Source organism: Carcharhinus amblyrhynchos, chromosome 20 (genome assembly GCF_965287045.1).
Source record: "Carcharhinus amblyrhynchos chromosome 20, sCarAmb.v2.hapA, whole genome shotgun sequence".
In the NCBI taxonomy this organism is placed as follows: domain Eukaryota; kingdom Metazoa; phylum Chordata; class Chondrichthyes; order Carcharhiniformes; family Carcharhinidae; genus Carcharhinus; species Carcharhinus amblyrhynchos.
The window spans coordinates 10,294,438-10,318,300 of NC_137343.1; the positions used below are offsets into that span (position 1 = coordinate 10,294,438).

Here is a 23,863-nt window from a genome sequence, read left to right on the forward strand (position 1 = left end):
TGCCCTTTTGTGTCCAAGGATGTATTGGTTAGGTGGATTGGCCATGGTAAATGGTCTCTTACTGTCCAATGATGTGTTGGTTAGGTAGATTGGCCATGCCAGATTGCCCCTTAGTGTTCCAAAATGTATAGGTTAGGGGGAATTGGCCATGTTAAATGCGCGAGGTTTTTGGGATAGGGTGGAGGAGAGAGCCTCTGATACTTTGTCAGAGATACTTAAAGCAAGCTCGATGGGCCAGATGGTCTCTTTCTGCATTGTGGGGAGTCTATGGATTCTATGATTATTGGCGAGCGAGGAAAAGAGAAGCAGCGAGGGATTCTGGTTCTAACCACACTGTCCTCACTCCCCTGCTAGTTGGTCATTATTGTGCTTACAGCGTCTGGCGGATTCACGGGTCAGTTCCAAGTGGTAGACGGACAGGCGGTTGGGACCTCCGCACATGTTGCTCTTCTCACCCTTGCACTCCATGTTGCACTCGGCGTCGCTGGTATTCCGAGCCTGTATCTTGTGTCCACAGTAACACTCCGCTCCGAACTCCAGGCCTGCATACTGATAACCTCTGGGGAGGCAAGTATGAGAGAGATGGTTATATCTACAAGATATCCTGGACTGGGAATTGTGCTCACAGTTTGCCGATGGGAAGGCGCACGCTTTGTCCCCACGAGCCACAGCTGCTATGCTGGTCTAGTAACAGGAGAAATAAAAGACAGTGACTTCACCTTTCATGATAATCCAGTCACTCTAGAAAGTCAATACTTCCAACAACATTGTACAAATGCTGCTCTTGCATGTTGACACAGGGTAAATAGAGTCACAATTTTTAATTAGCAAAGCACATGGGATCTTGGGCTACATAAATACATGGAAGTTACAGCAAGCCTTATAAAGCTCTGGATAGCAGTTCTGGCAGGATCTAATGGGCTAAAGGCATCCTTAGTGCCCAAAATCACTCTTTTTATGATCCAACATGGTGTGAAGGGCGAAATAGAGTTGTGTAAATTTAATGGAGGAGGTTCCTTTGAATGCAAAGGCTGGTGAGATGGAAACTGAGGACAAGAGGGATCCTATCCTGGTTCCGGGAGGGAGAGGAATAGGTGAGAACAGGGATGCTATGGATATTCTGTCCTTTTGTGTTCACCTCACTTGGCAGGTGAGCAAAAGGAGATTCTAAAGAAATTCTACAAGTATATAAGTGCAAAAGGATAACTAGGGAGAGAATAGGGCTCCTTAAAGAGGTCATCTGTGTGTGGAGTCACTGGAGATGGGTGAGATCCTAAATGTATATTTCTTGCACCACAGTGGGCCTTCTGGTTAAAGCTGGCAGTCACTGCTAAATTAAATTGGTTGCTGGCAAAAGCCGTCAACTGCCCGCAGTCATCTCACCAGCACAAGTTGGCAGATCACAGTATCCATGGTGATCCCAATTTTTGGACATTTCTTTGCCATCCAAGAAAAGTCTTGGAAATTGTCCATTTGTGGGACGTTAAAAACTTGGAAGTAGATCTGGTGCGCATTGTTACTGGCAACCACTGCATGGTGGTACTGGGCTGTCAATCTAGCTCTGTATACTATATATACAACAATTATCACAGCCTGATAGAAAGTTAATGGACTGCAACACCAACCCATCACTGGATTTACACAACAGTATTAAGAAGCAACCGGTTCCATGCTCTCAACTTTGCATCTTGCTGAGTAGGGGAACTACAGAAAGTTAATACAGGTCTGCTAGTCAACATGCACATTCATAATATGATTTGGGAGGCGTTCTCAGTTGAGGAATACCACCATCCATCCAAATACAGAAGCAAAATCTTCGAGCTGGATCCGTGAATAACTGTGCCGTTCACAAGCCCAATATTTGGGATGGAAACTCAGCCCATGCATCTTATTGCTAAGAGGTCAATGGGGATGAGTAGCATGGTGGCACAGTGGTTAGCACTGCTGCTTCACAAGCGCCAAGGATCTGGTTCAATTCTGGCCTTGATCACTGTTTGTGTGGAGTTTGCATGTTCTCCCCGTGTCCATGTGGGTTTCCTCTGGGTGCTCCAGTTTCCTCCCACAGTCCAAAGATATGGGGATTAGGTTTATTGGCCATGCTAAATTAACCCTAGTGTCAGGGAATTAGTAGGATAAATATGTGGGGGTTACAGGAATAGGGCCTTGGTGGGATTGTGGTTCGTGCAGATTTGATGGGCCGAATGACCTCATTCTGCTCTGTAGGGATTCTATAAAAGAATCCTGAATCACTATATTCTGAAGAGAAACTATGCCGAGGAGGTTGTGCTTGAAAATCCATTTAAAATTCACTGAGAGTACACCCCATGTCACCCTTCAAGCCATGTTGGATCAGTATTTTCTCAGTGTAAGAGCTACTTAGGGCACAAGGAAAGTCATTCAGCCCATCAAGTCCTGCCTAAACAGCACTCAAACTTGGGCCATTGGGCTGTATGCGGTCTATGAGGATGGTCAATGGACATAATACCAAACTCTTCGAGAGAGTTTATGCATTACTTAGATAAGAATACATGGAAATACATTACAGTTACAATATGGGTACAGCCATTTGGCCCAACCAGTCTGTGATAGCAGTTACTCTCAAGTTGAGAAAATGGTTCCAATCTCATTTGCCTAACTTGTCTCCCAAATCCTTCATTCGCTTATCCAATGGCACTAAATGGGGACAACTGTACTCTCCGCTCCATTTACCCATCTTATTTTCACAACCATTAATAGCCTCACTTCTCAAAAATCCAGGGACCCTCAGTTTTTGAAATTTTCAACTGATTCCCATTCTCAATTCCTTTTCCGTTGAGTAATAGAATCATAGAAACTTCCAGTGCAGAAGGAGGCCATTCGGCCCATCGAGCCTGAACCAACCACATCTCACCCAGGCCCTATCCCCACAACCCCACGAATTTACCCTAGCTAGTCCCTCTAACACTAAGAGACAATTTAGCATGGCCAGTCAACCTAACCTGCAAATCTTTGGACTGTGGAAAGAAACTGGAGCATGCGGAGGAAACCCATGGAGATACAGGGAAGGTGTGCAAACTCCACACAGGCAGTCACCCAAGGCTGAAAGTGAGCCCAGGTCGCAGGTGCTGTGAGTGCCAACCACTGTGGTACCATGCCACCATACAGTGCAGAAGAGGCCCTTCGGTCCATTGGCCCTGCTCCAGCACGTGTGAACCACCTGACCTCTCACTTAATTCCAGTTATCAGCCCTTAGCCTTGAATATTATGATGTGCCAAGTGCTCATCCAGGTACTTTTTAAAAGATGGGAGGCATCCCACCTCCATCACCCTCGCCGGCAGCGCACTCCGGACCATCACCACCCTCTGGGTAAAAAGGTTTTTCCTCAAATCTCCCCTAAACCTCCAACCCTCACCTTGAACTTGTGGCACCTTGTTAATGACTCTTCAACTGAGGGGAACAGCTACTCTTTGTCCACACTATCCCTAGCCTTGCGTGCAGAGAGTTCTAGATTTCCACTACCTATATGTGAGGTAGTGTTAATCCGAACGTTTGCTCCTTGGATCGCTTGGCGTTAAGTTTAAGGTTCTCCCACACCATACACGCACGTACCCTCCCACCCACACCCACCCCCAACCCCCCGGCCCACCCCACCCAACTCCACTGTTCTCCAGTCACCCAACAGAGAAAACATCTTCTCTCAATCAACCCTAAAGACTTGGCAATACGTGCAAATTGCAGTCACAATTCTGGGAATGTTAACTGAAGGATATCCTTATTACCAGTTCTAATTGGGGAGATCATTAAATAAAGTAAAATCACAGGGTTGATCTCGGTAACCCTACCTTTCAGCACAGTTGTCCTGGCAACGGAATACTGTCATCTTTCTGTAGTCAAAGAATGCCATTCCCCGCAAGGTTCTCCGCTTAGTGTTGTCAAGATAACAGCCAATATATTTTGCTGGAGAGAGGAAAGAAAAGGCACACGCTAAAACAATAATAGATCAAATACCACGGCGTAGAAATTCATAAGATAGGGCCTGGGGCGAAAAGTTATTGCAGCCACTTTCCAATAAAACTGCTTCTTGTTTTTCAATGTGTCAGGTACAACAAGCTGGCAGTGCTTCAGATACAGGCCACGGTACACACCAACATTTTAATTATCTAACAGCGGAGGTGATGGATGTGAAAATTGTGAGGGTTTTCCGTTGCTGAAATACTGGGAGGGGGAAAGGTGAGGACATGTGTTCTCACTCAGAATGCTTCAAACTGTTCAAAGAACAAAGGATATTACAGCACAGAAACAGGCCCTTTGGCCCTCCAAGCCTGCACCAATCATGATGCTTGCCTAAACTAAAACCATATGTAATCACAGAGTGCATATCCTTCCATTCCCATCCCTATTCATGTATTGGTCGAGTTGCGTCTTAAATGCTGCTATCATAGCTGCTCCCACCATCTCCCCGGACAGCGTATTCCAGATATTCACTACCCTCTGTGAGAAACTTGCCTTTCACATCTCCTCCAAACTTTTCCCCATGCACCTTAAACCTATGACCCCTAATGCTTAACTTTTCTACCCTATAAAAAAACCATCTGACTACCCACTCTGTCCATGCCACTCATAATCTTGTAAACCTCTATCAGTCCACCCCTCAATCTCCAGTGAGAAAAACTAAGTTTCTCCAACCTCTCCTCAAAGACAATGTCCTCCATATCAGACAATATCCTGGTAAATCTTTTCTGTATCCTCTCCAAAGCATCCTTCTGGTGGTGTGGCGACCAGAATTGTACACAGTGTTCCCAATGAGGCCTAGCTAAGGCTCTATACAGCTGCAGCATGAGCTGCCAACTTTTATACTCAGTGCCCCGACCGATGAAGGCGAAGGGATCTCAAAGCGATCATTGAAGTATTTTCTTTTAAAGAGCAGGGCATTTCCAGGCTGAACCCTTGCTGGGCCCAAGAATGCTTCTGGATTTTCCTGGTATTTCCAACAAGATTCACCTCCAGGACACGGCTGAGAGTGAAAGTGGGGCGTTGCAACAATGCTTTTTCTTTCGGTTCCTTTGACCATTTTCATGGATCGTTCATTAAAATATCGGGGGTGAGTGAAAAAAATGGTCGCTACCAATCAGGTGGCCAAGACCCCGTTTGTTTTCCAATTGGGGTGGGGTGGTACAATGTGGATGGGCGTGCCACATGGCCAATGGCAAGAGACTGGTGGAGGAAGACGGTTGGGAGGTTCTATGGGCAGCACGGTGGCACAATGGTTGGCATTGTTGCCTCACAGCGCCAGGGAGCCGGGTTCAATTCTTGACTTGGGTCACTGTCTATGCAGAGTCTGCACGTTCCCCCCATATCAATGTAGGTTTCCTCCCAATGCTCCGGTTTCCTCCCACAGTCTGAAAGACGTGCTGGTTAGGTGCATTAGCCGTGCTAAATACTCTCTCAGTGTACCCCAACAGGTGCTGGAGGGCGATGGCTAGGAGATTTTCCACAGTAACTTCATTGCGGTGTTAACGTAAGCCTACTTGTCAGACTAATAAATAAACTGTTAAAAAATACATGATTAAATCTCCGGGAAAATACCCAACAAGTGTTGGCATCCTTAAATCCATGGTGAGTAGTGAGCTAACTAATTTCTGTTTGGATGGGGATCAGGGAATTCATAGTTCGCACTCTGTGCTCTCTGAGCAAAGGCAGGGAAAGCTTCGCTGGAAAGCAAACATTCGAGAATGTGAACAAAGCTGTCAACACTCACTGCTCAGGCTCATCCCTTCTACACGGCCACTTGGCTGAGGCATATGATGGCACATGATGGTTGGGGCTTTCCCAAGAGCGGAAAGAAAGGGCAAAGAAAACAGAAGTGAGAGTAATTCAACAGAACGTTTACAGAAAAATAATCGCCTTTCCCCTCGCGTCCTCCCCAGCGACCCTGAGAGTCGATCCTCTTTGTGTGTGAAAGTGAAAACAAGCAGCGCTACAGCTTTCTCTCCCCTGACCCTCGAGTGGAATGAAGTTACGATGCGAGTAGCACAGTGGAGCCAGAGACAGAACGTGTTGAAAAATAACAACAAAACAGAGTTGAGGAGAATGACTGCCGGAAGTCACAGCTTTACACAAGTGGCCTGCATGAGAGTTGTGGAATCAAAGCTGGAGCCTGAGGTCCAAACTATTGAGATCCCCTCGCAGGATTGAGCCTGGCTTGGAGACACTATTGTCTCCGTGGAATGCGGGAGGGATACCGTGTAGGGGAGCATTGCAAACACAAATTCCACACACAGCTGCAGAAATAATTTTTGCATGGAGAATCTATTGCACGTAAATCATGGAACCACAGAATCCCTACAGGAGGCCATTCAGCCCATCGAGTCTGCACCAACCACAATCCCACCCCGGCCCTATCCCTATAACCCCATGCATTTATCTTAGCTAATTCTACTGACGCGAAGGGGCAATTTAGCAAGGTCAATCCACCTAACCCGCACACCTTTGGACTCTGGGAGGAAACCAGAGCACCCGGAGGAAACCCATGCAGATACGGGGAGAATGTGCAAATGCTGCAAAGGCAGTGACCCAAAACTGAGAATCAAACCCAGGTGCCTGGCACTGTGGGGCAGCAGTGCCAACCATTGTGCCGCCATGCCAGGATTAAATAAAGAAATGAACGCAATGTCAATCGCTCCACCATTGATGGCCATGCCAAGGCCCTAAGTTCCGAATTCCTTTCCTAACCCCTTCTATCTCTCTTTCCTCTTTTAAAATGCTCTTTGATCAACTTGTCACTTGTTCTGATATGGTGTGGTGATAAAATTCGATGATGCACCTTACACGCACTTCACTAGATTAAAGGCACTTCACTAGATGTTTCCAAAAGGTTTACCAGGCTGATTCCTGGCATGGCGGGTCTGTCATATGAGGAGAGATTAAGTTGTTTAGGATTATATTCACTGGAGTTTAGGAGAGTGAGAGGGGATCTCTTAGAAATGTATAAAATTCAAACAGGATTAGACAGGATTAGGATGGATTCAGAAAGAATGTTCCTGATGGAGGAGTCCAGAACTAGGGAGCATAGTTTGAGGATAAGGAGTAAACCCTTTACACTGCGGTGAGGAGAAATGTCTTCACCCAAAGAGAGGTGAATGTGTGAAATTCACCATCACAGAAAGTAATTGAGGCCAAAACGTTGTGTAATTTCAGGAAGAAATTAGTTATAGCTCTTGGAGTTAAAGGGATCAATGAGTATTGGGGGGATGGGGGATCGGGATGTTGAATTCGATGATCAGCTACGATCAAAATGAATGGCGGGGCAGACTCGAAGGGCCAAATGGCTTACTCCTGCTTCTCGTTTTCATGTTTCTATGTTTTTATGTTGAAACACAAGTTGTTGTTGGTTAAGTGTGACCAGACAGCTGTTTCATTGAGCAATCTAGTTGAAGGCCTAGGCTGGGAATGTAAATGATATACGGTCATGTCAACCTGGGGCATGTTTTGTACTCAATATTCTCCCATAATACATCCCAAAAGGGGTAAATTCAGTAAACCTGCACCTCTTGTTGGAGCCAGATCCAGAGGGAGCAAAGATGAGAGATAAAATTAGGGCAATGCAGCAGCAATTATTCTCCAACCCACACAAGGAAAAACTAATTTGGATAATAATATATAATACATAAGAAGAGAAAGGTCCAGGAGGCAAGAAGACAACAAGCCACAAGATAAAGGCATCAAAGCGAGCAACAAGGGTTGGACGTGAGCCAAAAGAAAAGTGGCAGAACATGAAGAAAATGGGACAAGTCCTCTCTCTGTCCCACCCCAAAAATCTCTCTGAGTTTGGGATTGCAGAATTAACCTTTGAATCCTCATTTGACCAGAATACTGGGGTCTCCAATCCTGCTGAGGTTTTCCCAGTCTTGTTTCAGCTAGGCCGTGAAGAGGACAGAACCTGTAGCTCACATAAACACCATCTTGTTCACTACAGAGGGAATGTCAGGAAAAAGTCTGACCAATTTTTTGATTATCTGATCTGATCATTTGTCAAATTCTCAGCCTGTTGAATCCCTTTGTTGTTCCTGAATGGTAAGATTATCCAAACAATGTAAAACCATTTTGTAGAATGCAATGCCCTAAACAAAAAAGATGAATCCTTTAAGATTTGAGTTTTATTTGTATTCAAATATTGACTTCTTTCAACATGGTGAAACATGACCATGATACCATCATCATAAAAACCCATTTGGTTCACTAATGCCCTTTAGGGAAGGAAATCCGTTGTCCTTACCTGGTCTGGCCTACATGTTACACATAGAAATCCCACAACACCAGTTTAAAGTCCAAACAGGTTTATTTGTAGCAAAAGCCACAAGCTTTCGGGACAGCCTGTCCCTTCATCAGGTGGCTCATAACTACATGTGATTCCAGAGCCACAGCAATGTGGTTGACACTTAGCTGCATTCCTTTTGTTGGGAATTAGGAATTGGTAATGAATGCTGGTCCAGCCAGGGATACCCACATCCCATAAATGAATTTTTTAAAAATGGAGGGGGGGTTAGAGTTATTTTTGTTTATTCTTGGGGCCTGGGCATCACTGGTTGGCACATCATCACTGGTTGGTAAGTTGGTATTGTCTATTCCTATTTGCCCTTCAAACTAAGGGCAGCTGAGAGTCGATCACATTGCTGTGGCTCTGGATTCACACACAGACCAGACCAGTAAGGAGAGCAGATTTCCTTCCCTAAAGGACATTAGTGATGGGTTTTTCCGACAATCGACAATGGTCTTGTGGTCATCTGTAGATTCTTAATTCCAGGTATCTTTTATTGAATTCAAATTCCACCATCTGCCGTGGCGGGATTAGAACCCGGGTCCCCAGAACATACACCGAGTTTCTGAATTAAAGGTCTAGCAATAATACCACTAGGCCATCGGCTGAAGGAGGATAGAGGATGACGGATGGTTTGGGGGCCTGACGTTCATCATTAATATTGGGCTGATGTCCCAGAAACATATGCGGCCATTCCTTGGTAGCTGCTGTCTTTTATTATCACCTCCAACCTTCCCCTCTTGGCTGTAGCCCATCACCACCTTCCCAGCATAATAATAATGGCGGGGATCCACCCATAATGGCAGATCCACACATCTCCTTTTTAAAGGAGATGGGTGGATCTGTTACATCAGGAATTTTTGCAGGTCGCACTTCCCTCTCCCTACATGGAAACCAGCCTGATGACTCAATGATGGGGGAAGAAAATAGGGAACACAAAACTGTCTGTCAACTGTCTCAGTCTCCGCAATGTCCTTATAGGGTTTAGCAGTACCGACCAACCAGAGGTGACAGTGTTGCAGGAAATCCCAATAGAGCTACCACCTCTCCGTGCATGCGCTCGGGAGAAGCATCCCTCAAGCTGTGTCTTGCTAACCTTTTCCCCACAGCATGTCTCACAGCTTGATTAGAGATAATCCACTGAATCTGAAACGTTCAAAGGGCAACAAAAGTAGAAGGAGACAGAAAATCAATGACTTAGTAAGGATTACACCGTTAGCTGCAATTGTTCTCAGACTGAATTAGTCCCAGTGATCTGGAGGGACCCCACAAACAAAGCCCTAATGGATGATAAAATTGAGGATCATTGAATCCCAGCATATCCCAGGGATTCCTTCAATGAATACTAAATTGGAATTCTTCCAAAACAGAACCACACAGGGATTACAGTAAATATCCAAGCAACACATATTGACCTATTTATGTGAAACCACTGCAGAGACAAGCTATTTAGAAATTGAATGGGTCAAGGCACGAGGGCAGTTTATTCGTTAATTAAACATCAAACTTGTGTGAGATTTTCAGGCAAATTAGGAAAATTACCTGATAAATTTGCCCTTCAGACTTGTTGATAGGATTACCTACAATTTTATTTTTTTTTTAGTTATTGGGAAGCTTGGATGAAATTTCAAGGCACAGTGGTTAGCACTGCTGCCTCACACCGCCAGGGACCCGGGTTCAATTATGGCCCTGGGTCACTGTGTCCGTGGAGCCTACATGTTCTCCCCATGTCTGCATGGGTTTTCTCCGGGTGCGCCGGTTTCCTCCCACAGTCCGAAAGATGTGTAGGTTAGAGACATAGAAACATCGAAGATAGGAGTAGGAGGAGTCCATTTGTCCCTTCAAGCCTGATCCACCGCCATTCATCATGATCATGGCTGATCATCCAACTCAATAGTCTAATCCTGCTTTTTCCATAACCTTTGATCGCATTTGCCACAAGTGCTATATCTAGCTGCCTCTTGAAGACATTCAATGTTTTGGCATCAACTACTTCCTGTGATAATGAATTCCACAGGGTCACCACTCTTTGGTGAAGAAATGTCTCCCCGTCTCCGTCCTAAATGGTCTACCCTATATCTTCAGACTGTGACCCCTGGTTCTGGACTCTCCCACCATCGAGAACACCCTTTCTGTATCTATCTGGTCTAGTCCTGTTAGAATTTTAGAAGTCTCTACGAGACCACCCCATCCCCCCATTCATCTGAACTCTAGTGAAAATAATCCCAATTTAGTCAATCCCTCCTCATACATCAGTCCCGCCATCCTTGGATTCAGCCTGGTAAATCTTTGCTGCAGTCCCTCGAGAGCAAGAATATCCTTCCTCAAAAAAGGAGACCAAAACTGCACAGGTTAGGTGGATTGGCCATGCTAAATTGCCCCGTAGTGTCCAAAGGTATATAGGTTGGGAGGATTATTGGGGTAAATATGTGGGATTTTGGGGATAGGGCCTGGGTAAGAGGCCACTACGATGGGCCAAATGTCCTCCTTCAGCACTGCAGGGATTCTATAATTCTATGATCAGCAATGTAGAAAAGATGAAGGGAAGGGTTTTCTGGCCCCATTGCAACATTTTACCTGGGAAGACAACCATTGATCTCCAATTCTCTGCATTCCATCCATTGGCTGCTGGTGGAATCTTCCGGCCCCACCGAGGCCTGTGGCATTTTGCTTGGCTCAATTCTCCCGCCTCTGCAGGACCCGAAGTGGGGTGGGGTGGGGGGGGAACGGGTTGGGGGTCATCTTCGGCAGCACCGGGAAGTCCCTCCAGCGAGAATGGCCAGAAAATCCCCGCTCAAAGGAGATGAAGTGTAGAAAGCTGTTCTACTGACTGGGTTAGTCAACTTAGGTTTCAAAGGCCCAGAGCTTGTAGCTGGAAAGAAGGTGAAGAGTTCTACAGCTTTGAGACACTAAGAAAGAATGATGTGGAACCAACGCAATGAGCCACCTGTAGAATTTTGGTGTCCTTACTTCGAGGGGGATATAACTGCCATAGACAGGGTGGCTCAGAAGTTCACCAGGTTGATGACTGAGGTGACAGGGCTACCCTACGAGGAGAAATTGAGAAGAATGGGCCTATATTGTCAGGAGCTAAGAACACTGTGAGATAATCTTATTGAAATATGTGCAATTCATAGAATCCCTACCGTGCACAAAAGAGGCCATTTGGCCCATCGAGCCTGTACCGACAACATTTCCACCCAGGCCCTATCCTGTAACCCCTTATATTTAACCTGCTAATCCCCCTGACACTATGGGGCAATTTACCATGGCCAATTAACCTAACCCGCGCATCTTTGAACCGTGGGAGAAAACCAGACCACGCAGAGGACACCCACGCAGATTCTGTGCAAACTCCATAGAGACAGTGACCCAAGCTGGGAATTGAACCTAGGTCCCTGGCCCTGTGAGGCAGCAGTGCTAACCACTGTGCCACCATGCCAAGGGTTTTGACAGGGTTGATGTTGGGAGGTTGTTTCCCTTGGCAAGAAAGACTAGAAACAAGGGTCATAGTCTCAAGATAAGAGGTCAGCCATTCTTCACTCTGAGCATTGTGAATCTTTACAGTTCACTAATATAGAGTGTTCTCAAAGACTGAGATCGATAGATTTTTGGACACGAGGGGAATTAAGGGATTCAGGGATTGCACAGAAAGGTGGAATTGTGCTGGAAGATCACCCATGACCATGAGTGGGCATATAGCCCACTCCTTCCCCTACTCCTTATGTTCTCATGGTCCCAGTTTCAAAACAGGGAATTGACTTTCTGTCTAAGGCATTGACAAATCAGGGAAAGGACGCCCAAATCCAATTATCCAACTGTTTGCGTCAGAAACTAATTTTCGGTTCTCAGAGTTCAGCAGCTCTGTTGCCTGGGAACACAACAGTCATTATTGTAAAACGGGTTTCTAAGCTGTTTATTAGAATTGATGAGATAGAGAGAGACTATTTCCTCTGATGGAGGAGTCAAAGATAGGGGAGAGGAGAGGATGGGGTGGTAACACCCCTCATTAGGGGTGATGCCAGGAACTATATTGTTAAATTGTTTATTCATGGGACATGGGCGTCGCTGGCTAGGCCAGCGTTTATTGCCCATCCCTAGTTGCCCTCGAGAGGGTGGTGATGAGCTGCCTTCTTGAATGGCTGCAGGCCACCTGACCCACAATGCCATGAGGGAGGGACTTCTGGGATTTTGACCCAGTGACTGCGAAGGAACAACCAATATGTTTGCAAGTCAGGATGGTGAGTGGCTTGGAGGGGAACCTCCGGGTGGTGGTGTTCCCAGGTATCTGCTGTCCTTCTAGATGGTAGTGTTCATGGTTTTGAAAGGTGCTAAGGAACTTTAGTGAATTGCACAACAGTTAGTGAAAATCTGGAAATCTTTCCCCAAATTAAATGTTGATGTTGGGGGACAATCAACAATGGTAAAGTGAGATTTTTGTTAAGCAATGGCATTAAGGGTAATGAACCAAAGTAGGTAGGATAGAATTTTGTCTAAGACATTGACAAATCAACCAAGATTTAATTGAATGCCAAAAAGTGACTTAAGAGGTCAGAATTCCCAGCCATACTTGCTCCAAGACCGGAAAATCCTGCCTGAGGTCAATAGACCTTTGCATATCCCTGTCCCACCTGCTACAATTCCTGTGGCAGGCAGGACGATAAAATTCCTTCCAAGGTGTTCAATTGTCTACTCATGTTCCAGGTCTCCACAGAGGCTCCCAAAAACAGATTTACTTACAATTGTAAAGGAAAATGAAAGACATTTCTACAGCAAGTTCCAAAGTGCCTGACAGTCAATAGAATACTTGCTTTGTGTAGCTTGCTCGCTGTTGCAATATCAGAGATAAAGCAGTTGACTGTAGCCACAAGCTCCCACAAACAGCAATGTGATAGTAGTGCACTACAGGAATTTGGATAGTTCAACAATCCTGCCCTTCCTAGTCTTCTTCTCATTAACAGATAGGCAATACCTTAGAGGGCATTGGCCTTGTGGGCAGCATGCTGGTACAGTGGTTAGCACTGCTACCTCACGGTGTGGGGGTCATGGATTCGATTCTCGGCTTGGGTCACCGTCTGTGTGGAGTTTGCATGTTCTCCCTGTGTCTGTGTGGGTTTCTTCTGGGTGCTTCGGTTTCCTCCCACAGTCCGTAAGACATGCTGCTTAGTGCTAAATTTTCCCTCAGTGTACCTGAACAGGTGCCAGAGTGTGGCAACTAGGGAATTTTCACGGTAAATTCAGTGCACTGTTAACGTAAGCCTACTCGTGACAACAATAAATAAATAATGTCTCCCTATGCGCAAATTCCCAATTTATTTACAGGGGAGTTGACTGATGGGTGAACTCCTTCGCATAACAAAAGCCATTTTACACACACACACACACACACACACACACACACACACACACACACACACACACACACACACACACACACCTTCATGTAGGTGCACATGTGGAGAATATGCGATGGGCAACAGTGAGAAGCAATCAATGAGAGTGAACCTCTGACCTCACCACACCTACTGCAAATCACATCCTGGAAAATAACTTGTGCATCTAAATACCGGTTCTGTACCTAGTGCCAAACAGTTTGCAATCGTCCCAGTCCCTTTCAGCTGGTGCAAATGGGCATGAAACAAAATAGCATATTTCAAGTAGCACTTAAATATGCATCGCTCCTTCAATGCCAGATTCCCCCACTCCTGGGACCTTCAGACCCTAGGGCACAGTGAGAGACCCGCGAGTATCACTATTCATCTCCAATAGCAGAGATCAGGCATGATGGTCAAACGGCGGGGGAGGCCTGAGCATGGAAGTCCCTAGGCATAAGGCTAGGCAATGCCCACTTGGCAGTGCCCACCTGGGAGAACCCACCTGGCACCCTGGCGGTGCCAGTTGGACACTGCTAGCATGTCAGAGACAGTGCCAAGGGGGTTGGGACCGAGTTGTAGCTATGATGTTGGGGCACGGGTAATGGGGGGTTTTGAGCAGAGGTGGAGCATGAGGGGTCTTGTCAGGGGTCATGGGAGGGCATGCCAGGGGTCATGCCCTTCAAAAATGGTGCCCAGTCACTTTGCAGCCAGGTTCACAGGCCCTGCGTCTCCCAGAGCCAGCAACTCACCCTTGTAAAAAAATGGCTGAGTGTGCGATGATTGCGGTGTGGACCATGCAGGGACAACCCCAGTTCAATCACACGTTATGACATTTAATTGGGGAAAATCACGGGTATCTCCATTATGAAGCATTTGAATAGATTATGAATGTTACAGTCATTAACAGGTTGCGGTCAACCTCACAGTAAAGGTCTTACATTGCATTACTTTGATTAAGTAAATGAGAGTCTTGTATGTATGTAGCAGGGGAGATATAAAATGAACAGCCAACTCATTGACTCACTGCCACACAAAATCAAACAACGCCCACCGAGTGCTGCTGTTCTCCAGACAATGTCAGCGCTATGGAAAATAGTCTACAATATTTCGCCTTCCTGCTCAAGTAAATACCTATAGAGAAGCATTGTGGTGCTATCTAAATGTAGAACGTCTTCTACATATGGGCACAGCATTGACAATGATGAGAACAGGGCCGGAGTGAGTGAATCAACAGTCCCCTTATTTGTAAATAAGGAGTTGGGAAAAACGATAGGTTTGCATTTGTATAGCGCCTTTCTGAACCTTGGGACAACCCAAAAGAATTCACCGTCAATGAAGTAGTTTTAAATAAAAACAGAAAATGCTGGACAAACTCAGCAGCGTCCGTGGAGAGAGAAACTCAGTGAAAGTTTTGAGTCCGTATGAATATGGACTTGAAACACTGGGGGGGAGTTTTCCAGCCTGGTGGGATTTTCCGGTCTCTCCGACGGATTTCACAGTGGCACGGGATGACATCAACGGAAAATCCCGTTGACGGCAGCGGGACTGGAGAATCCAGTGGAGAGCTGAGAAACGCTCGTGGCTGGAGAATTGTCCTTGTTAACTCTCAGGGACAGATTTGCGGTGATAGATATCAGCCGGGCTGCGTAAAGTACAGAGGTGAGGGAGGATGTCACACCTCAGCAACAATGCCACGGTGAGACTTGCCAACCACTTTCATTTGCCCGGCACAGGTGTGCGTGTCACAAAACATCGCTCGTCAACCTGGGCCGTCTGCGGACAAGACGTGTCCTCTGCGTGTGTGCCAAGGTCTGTCGGTGCCACTGGTTTCAAAGCAGTGACAAGCAGGCAAGCAAGTGCCAGCAGATATCCCGAGCGTGTCTTCTTTCATCAGGTTCTACATCAATCGTGAAACCGCGCGGCTGGGGAGCTGGCGAAGAAAATCCCCACGGTTAATTTTAAACTGTTCTTTAAATTAACACAAGGCTCCGCAGAGCTCCATCGCTCCCCCAGCTGGGGTTAGGATTTGTATTCAAACCACCCTTTGTCTCTCAGATTCTCTTGTGTCATTTCTCGGTTCGGAGGGGGTTCTCCTCGTTACAGCTGTTTTCTCCGAGAACGTTATGAGAATGTTTAGGGTCCCCCACGGAAAAATTCCAATCCTCTTTCTCAGCCATGAAGCAACTAGGCAAAAAAAAACAAACCCTAAAAGGAGACAGAAAATTGCCGCAAAAGGGCAATAAAGATAAAATAATTGTTAAAAATCTTCCTGGTTCCTTTCGAAGCTACGTGACTCTTTTCATAAAAAGGGTGGCACGGTAGCACAATGGTTAGCACCGCTGCTTCACAGCGCCAGGGACCACGGTTCGATTCCGGCCTTGGGTGACTGTCTGTGTGGAGTTTTCACTTTCTCCCCATGTCTGTATGGGTAGATGATGTCCCACGCCTGCAGGAAACCTGTGGGGCGGTGGGGGGTGCACTACTGGCGGGACTGGAAAATCCCGCTGGCGTGAACAGCTGGAGGATTCCAGCCATCGTCTGATCTCTATAATCCAGGTAGCTGATGCATCGTACAATACAGCTGCATAGGATTACTCCTGATTCTCTATGAAACCCCTGTTCTTCCCACTATTCTCCAGTCGCACTTGTTATTCCGGAAGATTGCTCTTGCTTATTTTCGGCACAGGTTTAAGTGAAACTTTTGTGGGAGATTTTTGTCCATTCAAAACAAAATCAGATTTATTGACCAAAATATTCTACTCCAGCCCAGGTATTGGCAGTCAATAATATCAGCTGAAATAAAGTCCGACAGCCAGCACGAACATGGTTCAGTCCTGGATGGGACTAAGAGAGGCAACAAGAGCAGAAGCCAACTCCTGCCGTCACTTACAAACTCACTGGTGTGTTGATAGGTTAAATGAATGATTTGATTTCAATTTGATTTGATTTATTATTGTCACATGTATTAACATACAGTGAAAAGTATTGTTTCATTGCAGACTATACAGACAAAACATACCATCCATAGGGAAGGAAATGAGAGGGTGCAGAATGTGGTGTTACAGTCATAGCTAAGGTGTAGAGAAAGATCAATTTAATGCAAGGTAAGTCCATTCAAAAGTCTGACAGCAGCAGGGAAGAAGCTGTTCCTGAGTCAGTTGGTACGTGACCTCAGATTTTTGTATCTTTTTCCTGAAGGAAGAAAGTGGAAGAGAATGTCCAGCGTGTGTGGGGTCCATAATTATGCTGGCTGCTTTGCTGAGGCAGCAGGAAGTGTAGAGAGAGTCAATGGATGGGAGGCTGGTTTGCTTGATGGATTGAGTGAATTCCTTCTCACACTCATGGACAAGTTGGGCTGAAGGACCTGCTTCCATGCTATAAACCTCTATGACTCTATAAATCTATGTTGGTTATACATCCCTACCACAGCGTGAGTGCACTAGTGACTCTCTAGATCATCTCTACATTTAAAACTGCTCTGGCAAAGTTAATCCTTTGAAGTGTGCGATTAAAAATTGCTTCGATTGCTGTGGAGACTGATATCTTGTAAAGAGGAAAATAAACTTCCAGGTATTAGCTGAAATGATGTGTCAAGAATTTGTTTTTTTTACTGTAACAAATGACGAAATAAACTATAAACAACATAGATTCATAGAGTCATAGAGGTTTACAGCATGAAACAGGCCCTTTGGCCCAACTTGTCCACGCCACCCTTTTTTTTAAATCACTAAGCTCATCGCAATTGCCCGCATTTGGCCCATATCCCTCTATACCCATCTTACCCAGGTAACTGTCTAAAGTTTAAAAGATAAAATTGTACCTGCCTCTACTACTACCTCTCGCAGCTTGTTCCAGACACTCATCACCTACTGTGTGAAAAAATTGCCTCCCTGGGCCCTTTTGTATCTCTCCACTCTCACCTTAAACTTACACTCTCTAGTTTTAGACTTTCCTACCTTTGGGAAAAGATATGGACTATCTAGCTGATCTATGCCCCTCATAAGACCATCCCTCAATCTCCTACTCCCCAGGGAAGAAAGTCCCAATCTATCCAGCCTCTCCTTACAACTTAAACCATCAAGTCCCAAATGCATCCTAGTAAACATTTTCTCTTGGAGCAATTAATGCTTCAAACTAAAGAAGTATTTGGCACTTTGTTGCCTGTCACACATCGTGCTCTCCATAAAAGTTAATTCCTAGAGCGAAGAGTTCACTGTTCCAATTTGCAATGGATTGCTTCCTTTTCACTTTCCAGCTGAGTAACTTCTAATCCCAGCACTATCTCTCGCGGTAAGAGTTACACTGTAGATTTCTTTCTCTAGCTCCAGGGTAGGCAAGTCTGCCAGATTCCATTAACTCCTCTTAAACTCGGTCCTCAATCTGAGAGTGAGCTCTCACTCACCTTCTCCATGGTAAATATTGGATTTAAGACTGCATTTGCTTTAGTGTAGGCCTGGTTCTTTCCACTTCTTGCTATTTACTTCTCAGTTGGCTGTAGACTACTCAAGAGAAAACAGCAATTTTACTGTTCATCAATGATAGTTCTGGGCCTGTAAGGAAGCTGGTAATCTGATCTCAAATAGCTTCTTCAACCTTTCCTATGGCAATGGGGAACAGATTAAGCTTTGATCCTGACTTCCTTTCATCCAGATAGTAAAGGGAAAATTTACAACACGATTTTTTACAACTTGTTACAATTCCTTCTGGTACTTTGGGAAACTTATGGGATACTTGCTGTAAACATAGAAACTGCTCTCATTGTTTCCCAAGTGAAATAATGCAAGGCTTAGTTGTGACTAATAAATAAACTTCAAACTTTTACTTTACTTTCAAATACCCTGCACCACCCTCTCAGTAAAAATAAATTGAGTCTTCCTTTCATCTTAAACAATTAAACCACCCAAGTTTCCTGCCAGGCAGTTACCAGTGTATACTGCATGACTCTTTTCATGTACCCTAGGTTTCAAGAAACAAGCTAAAATTAAACTATAATAAAAATAGAAGATGCAACACTACGACATAATAAGGGAGGTCCATGTTCCACGTTTAGGTAGTTTGCCTGGGATGGCAGCCCCTTTTTTAGCTCCTCAATGTTTGGTTGCCCTTCAGCTAACCCCCACCCCGCGGCCCCTACACCACCCCCCCCACCCCGCCCCCGCAATACTCCTAATTTTCAGTCAGCCGGTGTGGAGGGGAGGGGGTGCGGGGGGGGGGGGGGGGGGGGGGGGTTGGTTTGTAGGATGGAAGGGGATCTCTTTGCAAGCCTGTTAGGGTCATTTTCAGGAATAAACTAGTGTTGTTTTCACTGGAAAGACGGAGGATGAAGGGAGACCTGATAGAGGTCCACAGAATGATGAGAAGCAGAGGCAAGGTGGACAGTCAGAGCCTTTTTCCCCAGGGTGGGAATTGTCAATTACAAGGGCGGGGGGGGGGGCACAGGTTTAAGGTGAGACGGGAACAGTTTAAGCGAGATGTGTGGGGAAGTTTTTCACGCAGAGAGTGGTGGGTGCCTGGAATGTGCTGTTAGAGGAGGTGGTGGAAGCAGACACGTTAGCAACATTTAGAATATAAGAACATAAGAAATAGGAGCAGGAGTAGGCCATCTAGCCCTTCGAGCCTGCCCCACCATTCAATAAGGTCATGGCTGATCTGTTGTGGCTCAGTTCCACTTTTCTGTTTTCTCCCCATAACCCTTAATTCCCTTGTCTCAAAAACCTATCTATCCGTGACTTAAATATATTTAGCGAGGTAGCCTCCACCACTTCAACAGGCAGAGAATTCCAGAGATTCACCACCCTTTGAGTGAAGAAGTTCCTCCTCAACTCCGATCTAAACTGCGCCCCCCCCCCTTATCTTGAGGCTGTGCCCTCTAGTCCTGCTATCCTTTCTAAGCGGGATTTAAGAGGCATCCGGCTTGGTACATGAATAGAGAGCGAATCGAGGGATATGGACCGAGTAAGGGCAGAAGGATATTTTCAGTTTAGTTCAGGCATCATGATTGGCACAGGTTTGGAGGGCCGAAGGACCTGTTCCTGTGCTGTACTTTTCTTTGTCCTCTTTATTCCTGGTCCTCGCCAAGGTGACCATTAATAGGTGCAGGGAGTGCCTGACCCGACTGTCTGCTGCGGTTATGTTCATGGCCATGCGGTCTTGGAGAGTGTGCACCATGTCCACCAGTACCCTTCAGGCTTTCCATGCCTAGTGGGCACCACAGGGGGCTGGGGTGCATCATCACCCTTGGTAATGAAACTACGGTTTGAGTCTGTAAGCTTCCTTTAATGTTGTGATGTTGTTCTGTTACCGGGTCCCACCAGGAGCTGTCACCCCCTGTCATTTTTGATTAGTTTATTATTGTTTCATTCAAAAGAGTATAAAAAAAAGTCCACTGGGTGTGTGGAGGCAGGGATACTCAACGCTGTATGCTGTGAATAAACCTACCATCAAGTGAAGGAGGATCTATGTTTAATTTCATACTTCACCATTTAATTTGGATCCAATTAACAGGACTGTGTCATTACCTCTTTGGCTTGAGTGCAGAAATGTTACAATCAATACTGAACCAGGGTGCCTGTCACACGCATCAGGTTATGGAAAATCTATCGTCTGCCCATTAGCACTGAAACAATTTCCACGCAATCATTAGTGGTCAATTTAGTGAGAAATCTTTCCTTGTTGCAATCAGCTCAGCTTTCAACTCTGTTGCAAAGTCGCCAACCATGTTAAAAAAAAATAAATTGTTGACTGCCCGGACAGATGTCTAAGTGATATTGGTTTGGGGATGCGGGTAATTGGAAGATGTTGGAGAATTAATTAATTAATTAATTAATGTCCCTGTGGTCTGCTGCAAATGGAATTTAATTCTTGATTTAACAACATGAAAGCAATCTCAGAATGTGACTCAATCCTCTGCAGAAAACATCTATCATGAACCATTTATCAAGTTTCATGTTCTCTTGTGCGCTCTGCCTCCGAGGTTCATTGCAACCTTCGTGTGAAGTGGACACAGATTTTTCTTGCATTGTAAGCAACTTGAAACGTGAGTCAATTGCAAGTGGTGCAGGACAAGTATTGAGCCTACCTCGGACACCCAATTGATAAGCTATGCTGTCTGACAGTTGGAGGGTTTTAAAATTTATTTATTAGTGTCATAAGTAAGAGTAAAATAAAGTTTAGTTGTTAGTCATGCAGTCTTGCACTTACATAACAATTAGGCTTACATTAACACTGCAATTGAATTACTGTGAAAATCCACAAACTGCCACACTCCAGCACTGTTTGGGTACACTGAAGGAGAACTTAGCACAGCCAATACACCTAACCGGTACATCTTTGGACTGTGGGAGGAAACAGGAGCACCCAAAGGAAGCCTGTGCAGACTCTACATAGACAGTGACCCGAGGCCAGAATTGAACTCAGGTCCCTGGTTCTGTGAGGCAGCAGTGTTAACCACTGCGCCACCATGCTGCCCTCAGTAAGCTTACATTAAAACTGCAATGAAGTTTATGGTGCAGTTAATGTTTGTAAAATTATTAAACAAAACTATTCCAAAATGCAGAGTTGTAAAATTGCTTGGTCTGTTATAAAAAGTAGTTTGTTATGTTTAGAGAGTTAAAACAAATGCAGGTATAACTGCAGTACACAGAGAACATAGAATGAAACATTATATTGTGAGACTAGACAGTGGTGCTGCCAAGACTGTTTTTGAATTTTAACCAATCAATTCAATCTAGGCATTTGAGTAGCAAGAGCCTATCAGATTTGAATTTGATGTTTTGATGACCTGAAAAACCAATCCTATTGTTGGGAATTTTGTATGTCATCAGGGGTATAAGAACCACCTTCCAGATCCAGACAGGCAGACAGCAACTGCCTCTGTCAGCCCATAGCTCACCAGAGAGCAACACAGTCAACAACTGTCTCTAACAGGGTACCAGCCAAATTTATGTCTTAAAAGAAAGCCTCATCTCAATTGCAGTAGAAGACAGGGAAGACAGAAGAAGTCGGCAAAGAAGACAGAAGATTACGGAAGATAAAAGCTGGTTATATTTTGAGAGCAATTAGAAATTCAATTTTTTTGTTAATAAGATGGAATTGTAATTATCTAAACAGCCTCCTGTTAGAAGTGTTTTATTCCGTTTATTAATAGTTTAGTTAACCTGTTCACTTTAGTTAGTTAAATGAAATATTAGTTGTGGCTTTTCACAAAGTGAGTCCCAGTTAGTTATTTTGATTTAATCACTAAAGGTTTCTGAAGCACAGAAGGGAGGGACTTCTCCTTGAGTTGTTGCGTGTTAGTTCTCAGAGAAGAGATAATAATGGTTATCATTGTTATCCCTATGAAAGCCAATAAATGCCTTTGAATACTAGCATTATACAAATTTGTAAGTGTGGACATGCATAACCAAAAGATCAGGATGCATAAAAGTTTAATCTAGTAAGTGGTTTAAGCGTCGATAGTTCTGACTCCAGGTGATGGCATGTGTTGGTGGTAGCTTCCTTTGTGCAGCAGAGTCCCCTAACACATAAAGATAGGGCCATGACATCTGAGTCACTGGGATAAGGGGAGCATAATGCACAGGATCATCATGCCTGCTTGGGGTGGCACAGTGGCACAATGGTTAGCAGTGCTGCCTTACAGTGCCAGGGACCCAGGTTCAATTCTAGCCTCGGGTGACTGTCCGTGTGGAGTTTGCACATTCTCCCTGCATCTGCACAGGTTTCCTTCAGATGTTCTGGTTTCCTCCCACAGTCCCAAGATGTGTGGGTTGGGGGTATTGGCCATGGTGACTGTGTGGAGTTACAGGACGCTCTGTCAGAGAGTCAGTGCAGACTCGATGGGCCAAATTGCCTCCTTCTGCATTGTAGGGATTCTATGAAATTTTCTGAAGCTTGCCTTGCCTGTCACCCTGGGAACCTGCTCCTCAATCCATCAGCTAGCAGTGTCATTAAAAATCCCCAAAATAAGTCTCTCCCTGTCTATCTTGGTAACTGCAAGTGGATTAACAGCTGGAAGAAAGACCATTATCACAAAGCAGGAATTGGAAGGAAAAGTCTTGAAATGCAAAAGAATAAAAAAATCCAGAGGCAGTCAGTAATGAAAAACAATGCACTAGAAAAATGCAGACAAAAATATAAGAACAAGTCAAATGATTCCAACCTTCCCATCAAAAATTAAAGATATACTTAATAACCGTACAGATTAAGCTATCAAAAGGCTGCTGTACATGTTTCTAAATGGTTGAACAGTGGTATCAGTGAGCGAGCCATCATATTCAATGCAGAATTTGTTAGGATCAGGAGGAGACCATGTAGCCCCCAACCCACTCTGCCAGTCAAGTAGATGATGGCTGATCTGTATCTCAATTCCATCTACCTGGTTCCCATGGGAGTGATTCTCCCATCCTGCCACGCTAGTTTTCTGGTGCAGTGTGGTGGGAGAATCTCATGTCCGGACATGCATGGCATTCATGCATGCATTGCCGCCACACATGCATTTCCCATCACACATATATCCAAAGCCATCAGATCCATGCAAGAAACCGGCAGGACGACCAGGTAGGTAATTTACAACGATTTTTAATGTCATTTTAATGTAATTAGCGGGCCTGGGACTGAATTCTCTGGATTTGTTGGTCTCTCCTATCCTGCCAGAGTATTTCAGTCTCGAGGGGATTACACTAGCTCCCCACTTTTGGAGAACTATTGGGAAAACTGTGATGGAGTGAAGGGAGGACAATTGGCACCCCCCCCCCCAGGGGATCAGGAGTGGTACTCCCTGGGCATGGGCAACCTGGCACTGCTCAAGCGGAGAAGTGCCAAGTATGCGGGGTCTATTGGGAGGGGTCTATGGGGAGGCGGGGCTTGGAGACAATATGAAGAAAAATGCAAGATATTCTTCAGTGTCTCTGTCATTTCCTTTGCTCCCATATTAATTCCTGAAAGACGTGCTGGTTAGGTGGATTGACCATGCTAAATTCCCCCTCGGTGTACCCGAACAGGCACCAGTGTGTGTGTGGTGACCAGGGGATTTTCACAGTAACTTCATTGCAATGTTAACGTAAGCCTACTCATGACACTAATAAATAAACTTTAAATTTAAACTTGATGGAAAGTAGGAGAGTTCTCCTGGGTTATCTAACCGATATTTATCCCTCATCCATCACTGCCAAAGCAGATTGTCTGGCCATTATC

The 23,863-nt window shown here is 45.1% G+C and overlaps 1 protein-coding gene across 1 annotated transcript in view; it reads right to left on the reverse strand.

Annotated features, from left to right (window-relative positions):
* wscd2 (WSC domain containing 2) overlaps window positions 1–23,863 on the reverse strand; it is a 254,302-nt gene that overhangs the window by 108,887 nt on the left and 121,552 nt on the right. The window contains exons 2-3 of the mRNA XM_080208075.1: window positions 3,823–3,937; window positions 375–559 (exon numbers count right to left, since the gene is read on the reverse strand). Of these exons, the coding sequence (XP_080064201.1) occupies window positions 375–559; window positions 3,823–3,937 (300 nt within the window). The remainder of the gene's footprint in view (window positions 1–374; window positions 560–3,822; window positions 3,938–23,863) is intronic.